Source organism: Gossypium hirsutum, chromosome D08 (genome assembly GCF_007990345.1).
Source record: "Gossypium hirsutum isolate 1008001.06 chromosome D08, Gossypium_hirsutum_v2.1, whole genome shotgun sequence".
In the NCBI taxonomy this organism is placed as follows: domain Eukaryota; kingdom Viridiplantae; phylum Streptophyta; class Magnoliopsida; order Malvales; family Malvaceae; genus Gossypium; species Gossypium hirsutum.
The window spans coordinates 9,352,032-9,361,092 of record NC_053444.1 but is presented as its reverse complement, the minus strand read 5'-3'; the positions used below and the strand labels follow the sequence as shown (position 1 = coordinate 9,361,092).

The 9,061-nt window shown below is 35.0% G+C and overlaps 1 protein-coding gene across 1 annotated transcript; it reads right to left on the bottom strand.

The window, feature by feature from the left end:
- Positions 1–3,186: 3,186 nt before the first annotated feature.
- On the bottom strand, positions 3,187–6,917 carry LOC107915320 (calcium-transporting ATPase 12, plasma membrane-type). Its single transcript, XM_016844490.2, is given in 2 exon segments — positions 3,187–5,756; positions 5,759–6,917. Coding segments are annotated over 2 exon segments (3,189 nt in total). The 5' UTR covers positions 6,663–6,917; the 3' UTR covers positions 3,187–3,471.
- Positions 6,918–9,061: the final 2,144 nt, after the last annotated feature.

Genomic DNA, 9,061 nt, shown 5'->3' with positions numbered 1-9,061 from the left:
AAAAAACGTAAGTTTTTTAAATTTTAAAATGTCTAATTATTGAGGTTTGACGAGAAAACTGAAACCCCGTAAGTTAAGTCACGATTTCTCGTCATCCCAAATACCATGCATTGCAAATATTTTCATACAACATTTTTAAAGAAAATTTTACAGACTTGGGAGTAGAAATTTAGGTAATATGGAAGACAAATCATAAGTCTATAGCTACATTGATGAATAACAACAAATTAAAATACGAATGAGCAATTGACACTCATAATGGTACATATTATCTCAATTAATCAAAGAAGACGCATGGAAATAATATAAAATACAATTTTAAAGTAAATAGTGGAACAATTTAAGGTAAATAACATACAAAACAAATTACAATGAATAATATACACGGTCATTTAAAGTGAATAACTTTCATAGCAATTTTTTTAAAAACATATGAAAATTTTGAAATAAAGGAATAATAAAAAGAAATTTAAAATAATACATAAAATAGTTAAAAAGGATAATAATAAAACTCAAAACAAGAAATAAACAAAAAAAATCTAAATTTAAAAGGCTAAAGTTAAATAAATTAGGGATTTAAAAGATGAAATTAAAAAAATAAGTAATAATAACAATAATATTATTAATAAATACAATGATAATAAAAAAAGGTCTGATAATGATGAAAATAAAAAAAAAAACTTTAAAATAGTGAAGCTAAGTGAACGAAGGATTTAATTGAAGCTAAATGATATTTAAAGGCATTGATTTAAAACATATATAAAAAACTGACGAGGGCCTGATTGCAACACGTATAAAACAACAAGGACCGATTGAGGAAATACCCCTTGCCTTTATACGCGGCGTTGAGAAAAAGGGCCAAAATAAAATGATACAGAAATTATAGGGTGAAATTTTAAAAAAATAATAGTGAAATAGGGTTTAATTGAATTGCGCCACAAAAGCGGAAGGACCATTCGCGCAAATAGGCCATTTGGCTTTAAAAACACGTGAATCTCCCACAAATCAGGTCAGGTCGGACGGGCCATTAATAAAACGACGCTGTTTTTGTGCTTACCATTCGGCCCAAAACGGCGTCGTTTTGGGTAAGCTATAAATACCAAAAAAAAAATTAAAATCCCCACTATTTGTTCATTTTAAAAAACAAAACAAAACAACTTTCTTTCAAACTCTTTCTCACCCTTTCAAACTTTTCCAGAATCCGGCCATGGCTCCGGCGCCGGACCATCGTGGCAGTTACCGGTTGCCGGTCGCCGGCGCCACCGTCCACGGTGGTCGAAAAATCAAAAACTCATTTTTTTTGACTCCCGGACTCAAAAACACTGATTTTCATCGGAATCGGCACCTCCTCCTCAAAAAAGGTACGATTTTTATTTTTTTATTTTCGGTTTTTTAAAAATGTAAATGAATAAATAGAAATAAAAAAAACAGGACTACTAGCTTTGAAAATGGTCTGCACTTAAATTGATTTTTCTTTATTTTCTTTTGATTCATCCGTGAGTGTTAAAATACATAAATTCGGGGCCTTTTTATAGCCCGAAATTTCCTATTTTCCCTAGTTTTACACTGTTTGTGTTGCTATTGGACTCTCCTAGTCCTTTTACAGGTACGAACGTGGCGGCATACGCGGAAAAGGCGGCGCGCGGGGGGGGGGCTGCCGTTGGGGTGCGGCGGCTGAGGCTTGGTTGCTGCCTAGGGTTTTGTTTTTCTTTTGTTTTGGGCTAGGGTTAGCTTTTAGGTTGTTGGGCCTATTTTTGAGTTTGGTAACTTAGGCCAGTTTTATTTATTTTGATTTTAGTTTAAATTTGGTTTTATTATTTGTATATGGGCTGGGCAAATTTTGGGTTTGTAGACCCCTGTTTTGGATGGAAACTGCATGTGCCATGCTAGAAGAAGTGCCTAAAATGGGGATGAATATGTAATCATATTGATTCCTGTTTTCGCTCATGCCATGGCTGATTCATTATTGTTGTACATTATGATTTTAACACGACTGGAAACAATGAATTCATATTGAATGTAGATATTTTAAATGTTTTGTTTCCACTAGAATAAATCAATACCTTCACATAATTTGCCCTATGAAAATGCAGTGAATCTGCTTGATGATAATCTCTGGTCAGCATTTAACACAATCTTCATCGCTCTGCCGTGCCGCAAGTGGCTGCTTGTGCTAAATAGAAAGTGATGATGGATTATGAAAGTGAACATGTTAATGGAGAGGGAGGAAATGGACCAAAAGGTTCCAACGGGAAAAAAATGCCTTGCGATGAAAATCGTCTCCACCATGCCACAACTTGTACTCGAAATGGATGACCGTGCACAAGTTGGACATGTCTTGTGTTTTGGTCTTAAAGAGAAGATATGAATCTCGCCTTCTTCAACTTTAACTTTCAAAACGTTTTTATGAACAAAATGGCAAAGTCCAATGAATCAAAGTGAACAATTCATTGCAGGTTAGAATTATACGTGGATGTTATAGGTACATGAAAAAAAATTGAAAAGAACTTGAGAAATGAGCAACCTTTTATAACAAGTTTCCAGTTTCATGTCTTAAAAAAAGCGGGTGCCAGCTGAGGAAGCTTCCCCAATTGCCACTTAATATATATATATATATTATATTATGTGTATATCAGTTTCTCCACTGAAATACTCTCTCGCTCTTTGGGTCTCGGCGATTATTGCTTTCCTTTCCGTTTTGTCACTGTTTAGATTTTAAAGCTCTCAACACACCTCTTCATTTACCTCCACAGAATGATAATTTCTCTCTTTTTATTTATTTCTCTTTTTCATTTGTATTTCCTTTGCTTCATTGTTAGAATGTCTATTTGTAGAATCAAAATCAATTCATTGTTAGAATGTCTATTTGTAGAATCAAAATCAATCATTCTTTTTCTCTGTCTGTCTCTCTTCAGACCAAGCCCTCCACTCCATAAAAAACCATTCTGCTGCTTTTAACCCAACAAATTTTCTTCCAGTTAGAGAAGCATCTGTTGAAACACAGTGCTCGATTATGTCTATTAAAGCAACAAATGCAAAACTATTTTGATCGGAGGATCATTTTAGGTAGCTTGTCTGTAGAGAACTGCCGACTTCATTACAGATTTCAAATGCTTGATAGTAGAATAATGGAAGAGACTTTACGAGAATAAGTACAATAGGTAGCACATATGATCCTGTTTCAGATTTAGAAAGGATTAATAAGCCATTACTAAAGAGTCAACTAACAATTGGCATGGAACTAGAAACATCCTAGGTAAAGATAAGAGCAAAGCTCCATGAGGTTAGATTGAATCTGGGACCAATGGTTCCAAGGCCTTTATCAGAAAAGTCATATTACATATACATACATAAATATAAGTTAGTAGCTCTTAAAGTATAATAAATCTAGAATCATGATCTCCTTATGTTGTCCTTTGTGTCAGTGAAGTGATTTTGAACTTACATCCTTGTTCTTTCAGAACATGATCTTTATTGCACTTCTAGTTCCATGCCTGCAGATTGAAGGTTTCTTGTGGTAGATGACTTATTTAATTGTGAAGATGGTTTTGATCTCTTGAGATAACTGAAGAAGGGTTTGTCTGAAACAGGTATGAGCTTCACAACCCATGCAATTGGCCATGAGAAAGCTGCGAATAAGATACAAAGCCCCCACTGCCATAGTTTCAATCTCTCTGTATCTGCAAAATTCTTTAGAAATTCCACCATAACCACCTGAAGAATGATGGTTATCCCCACGATTCCCAGAAACAATCTGTTCTGAAGAATGCCTTGGAAGACGTTTTGCTTCTCCAACTTCCTTGCGTTGAATTCGTTGAAAACTTGGCAGAGAACGAAAGTATTGAAAATCAGTGTGTCCTTTACCCTCTTAGGCACATTGAACATAGATTCACCTCTAAATTGCAAGATCAAGAGAATAGCTATCTGGTATACTGCTTGGGCTAAAAGATTCCTCCACATGACATTAGTAATGAGGGGCTCGGTTCGACCGACGGGCGGCTTCTTCATTAGTTCCTTGGTGGGCCTATCTGTTGCAAGGGCTAGAGCACCTAAGGTGTCCATGATGAGGTTTACCCACAGCAATTGAACGGCTGTCAAGGGAACCTCACCAGCAGAAACTGCTGCAATGAAGTTAATTACAAGAGCAGCAATATTAACGGTAAGCTGAAATTGAATGAATTTCTGTATGTTGTTATATACACATCTTCCCCATCTTAAAACTGTGGCAACTGAGCTGAAATTATCATCCAATATGACAATGTCTGAGCTCTCCTTTGCCACCTCAGTGCCTTGAATGCCCATCGAAAGTCCAATATCGGCTTCTTTTAGCGCAAGAGCATCATTAGTGCCATCACCTGTGACCGCAACTACATCTCCTTTCTGTTTCAAGCACTGTACCATCAGAAGCTTGTCAAATGGAGAGGACCTTGCCATCACCATGATCTTCCCGATCTTCTCCATTCTCTCTTCAGGTGTGTAATTTCGAAATTCAATACCTTCTATAGCTTGTCCACTTTCTTCATTGTAATCTGCTCCTAGAATTCCACATTCTGCAGCTATAGCTTTTGCTGTGAAAATATTGTCTCCAGTAATCATTTTGATGTCCACCCCTGCAGATTTACAAGCTTCCACAGCTTTTTTGACACCTGGGCGACATGGATCCTTCAAACCAACTATCCCTAGCAAGGTTAGACCATCTTCTTTTATTCTTTGATGTGTCTTTTCGCTATCATCAACACATTCCATCTCTTTTTGTGAGACTTGCTTATGAGCAAAAGCAATGCATCGTAAGCTACTAGCGGCCATACTTTGGATTATTGTTTCAATTCTGCTCCTTTGGTCTTCATCCATGGACCTTATGCCCCCATTGCTCTCATAATAGTCTGAGCACATGGCTACGATTATTTCTGCAGCTCCTTTCCAGTGTACATGAAGAGTTTCATCTGTTTTTCTCCTTACTGAAACCCCACTTCTCTTTTTCTCCGAGTTGAAGGTTTCAACATGGAGAATGCTGTATTTTTGCTTCAATTTTTCCATATCCAGATCCAAACCTAAGACAGCCCAAGAAAGAATCGCCTTTTCTGTTGGACTGCCAGAAAACTCAGGTAGGGATCCGGAGACGGGTTTGCAAACACTACCAGTTGTGTTCAAACCAACACCTTGGTAGAATAATTCAAGAACAGTGTGGTCAATGATGTTGGAATGATCTTCCTTGATGGACTCTTGGCCGAGCCAAAACTGGGTTACCTTCATCTGGTTTACTGTCAAGGTTCCAGTTTTGTCAGTACAAATAATGGTAGCTGAGCCCATCGTTTCACAAGCTGAAAGTTTTCTAACCATTGCCTGATCAGCCATCATTCTTTTCATTGAGTAAGCAAGTGTAAGAGTGACAGCCAATGGTAGACCTTCCGGAATTGCAACTACCACAATAGTCACTGCAGCCGAAACTATACGAACAACAGCATTTAAGATATCATCTACGCTGGTCTTGCTACCAATATACTCCGTGTTCCCATTGTCATCTTCTGTATTCCCAGTGAAATAACGAATTAATAAGACTACAAGGACTAGAAAGGCAACCGCAAGACCTACCTTTCCGATAGAAGAGGTAAGTCTGTCAAGTCGTTCTTGTAGTGGAGTTCTTTCGTTTTTATCACTGGTTATCGAGCTCATCATTTCTCCCCATGTAGTATCTATTCCCACGGATGCTACAAGCATTTGACCATAACCATCTGCCACTTTCGAACCAGAAAAAGGAACGGGTTCCTGGTGACATCTACTTCCATATGGTCACTTTCTCCTGTCATGCTCGATTCATCCACTTGCAATGAATAACCGTCCAAGAACAGCCCATCTGCTGGAATTTGATCTCCAATCTTCAGGAAGACAACATCTCCAACAACAAGATCAAAAATAGATACTTGTCGACGGCGGCCACCTCTAACAACTTCGACTTTGATATTGTTACTTATTTTTGATAGCTTGTCAAATTGAGTCTCCTGTCTGAAGTTACTGAGTGCAGAGACAGCAATCACAAGAAAGACGGCAACGAAAATACTTCCGCCTTCATACCAACCCTCTGCTGCACCATGCTCTTTGATACCAAAACCAAGAGAAAGAGCAGCACATACCAGGAGGATAAGAATTGTGGTGTCCTTGAAAGCATCCAGGACAAAATACAGTAACCCTTTGGGAGGTGGCTTGTGGTAAGTATTGGTACCAAACATCTCCTGTCTTTTCACAACCTCTCGATCATCATCTCGGATTCCCTTTCCAGGATTTGTTCCAAGAGCAGCGGCAATGCCTTCGACTCCTCCAAGCTGGTGAAGAGAAACCAAGTCCTTTTCTTTCACGGTCTCCACAAGTCTCTTCCGATCAATTTTCGGAGCCAAGGAGGAAGATGAAAAATTTTCACCCCATTGCGGAGAGCTCGAGGGTTCAACATCTAGCGCAACGTAAGGATGCAAATCCGAGATGATCGAGGGTTGTTCGATACCTCTCTTCGATATTATCTCCTTGGCAAGAGAAAGCATTACCCGCACAGAATATATCGATGCATAGGCAATCCTCCAACGCTTTTGAGCGGTGGTGAAGCCAGAGGTGGTGACTTTGAAAAGTAATGTACCGCAATCGTACATTTGATTACCGTCACTGCTAGACATGGTTGTTGCTGGGTTTCTTTACCAGTTGGAAGAAGTGCTTGAATTGGAAGTCTGTTTTGTGCTTTGATAAGAGAATGAATTTCTTTCAACTACAGACAGACAATGCCTAATTTATAAAGTGGCATTGTAAGGTTTGGTCAACAAACCGCCATTGCACCTTGCAGCATGTTACTGACCAGGTTCGGCCCTAGTCATTTTCTATGCCATTTATTTGACAACTAAGACTTCATTAGTAGATTAATTACTATAGTGGTGAGATTAAATGTGTTTGGATTCAACCGTAGCTGTAACAATGAGATGAGAATAAAAAATGACTATTAAAAACATTAGATTAAAAATCAAATATAATAAAAAATTAAATTATTTTATTTTATTTTTATAAAATTATTAAAAGTATATAAAATTGTAATTTTATTTAATAAAATAATAATGTGTACCATAATATTTTTTATTCATTTTAAATGATTTATTATATAAAATGATAAATATTATTTATTTTTTATAGTTAAGTCATTCCTTTAAAAATGCCAAGTATTATTTTAACAAATAATAATACCGTACTTGGATGAATTTTTAACAATCTATTAAGATATTTTATTAATAAAATAATATGTATCAAAACATTTTTAAATATTTTTATTGATGTAATTATTTATTGTTTATTTAGCTAATTATTTTATAATTACTTTTAATGATATTTAACCTATAAATTTTACTTTAAAAAAACATGAAAAATTTTAATAATTAATGTATTTTATACTATAATTTTTTTTTGTAATTTAAATTAAAAACACACTTACAAAAGAAGCTAGTAACCTTGAACATTGAAAAACATTATAAAAGGCAGAGATAATTTTAACCCAATTACACCTTTTAGCTTCAATTAAAAATAAGTAAAACGTTGCATCAATCTCACAATAGATAAACATTAGTTGAACTGATTTTGTGCGTAGAAAGGTAGCCTAAAGAAATTGCTACTGTTTTGTGTTTTGGCAAACAAGATTGAAGAAAATGGTTTCCCACATTTTGGGGTATCAAAGAATAAAAAAGAAGTGTGGAAATTACAGGGGACAACATAATCTGTGTGAAATCTGCCGTACCATTTGTACTTTCTTTGTTTTTGTGAAGCAGGGTAAAATACGCGGAAATGATTAAGCTGATTGCTAGTTGTAATTGGTTGGATGATCATGTGGCCAACCCTTTAATTAATGAGCCAAAGAAAGAGAGAAAGTGGTTGCCACTTTCATATGTCATGTAAATATAATAAACAAGGTGATCCCACTTAATAGGAAACGCGGCATTCTCCCACTTTTATATCCATTTCTCGGATTTTTCTCTTTACCTCTTAAAATAAATAAAATATTCACTTGGTCCTATTTTTGTTTTGGTCATTCAACTTTATGAATTTTCGGTTTAGGTATTAACGTTTGAATTTATTCCTGTTTTGGTCACTCGCCGTTAAGTTGGTAACAGAAAGTCTTTTTCTAACTGGTATAATATCACATTTAATCCTCAATGCTAACATACTCTATCAATTTGATCCTCGTTCTTAAAAATTCAATAAATTTAACCCTTCACATTTACAAATTCTATCAATTTGATCCTCATACTTTCTAATTATTTAGAATTAGGATCACATTGATAGAGTAAGTATTGAGGACTTAATGTGTTATTGTATCAGTTAGAAAAAAGATTTTTGTTATCAATTTAACGGCGGGTGACCAAAATAGGAACGATTTCAAATGTTTGGTGACTAAAACGCATAATTGGGTGGTTATTTGTATACTTTAGCCAAAAGATAAAAGTCTATTAAATCAATTCTGATTAACTTTTTAGTTAAATTGATGGTTAAATTCTGTTATTAGTTCCTATATTTTATAAAAGATGTGGATATAATCTTTGTATTTTAATTTGATCATTTTTACTCTTGTACTTTTCAAATTTTAAAATTTCAATCCCCTCTAAATGATAATTGTTAAATTCATTAGGTTAAATTTTGCGCCAAGACTAAAATTTCTAAGTTTGAAAAGTATAAGGACTTAGAATGATTAAATTTGAGCATATAGGCTAAATTTAACAACTACTTTTTGCGCCAAGACTAAAATTTTAAAATTTGAAAAAGTACATGAACTAAAATTGACCAATTCGAAAAGTATCGAGACTAAAATTTATCAAATTAAAGTATATTGATTAAATCCACAACTTTCACAAAATACAAAGACTAATAACAAATCTTAATCTAAATTCTCGATTAGGATAGTTTTATTCCTTGATTATCAATTATTAAAATTTATAATTAAACTAACCCATTCAAATATATTTATTCTATATAATAAATATATAGAGTTTATCAATTAAGACGGTCGAATTGGTTAATGATAAATTCATTTGATTAAGTC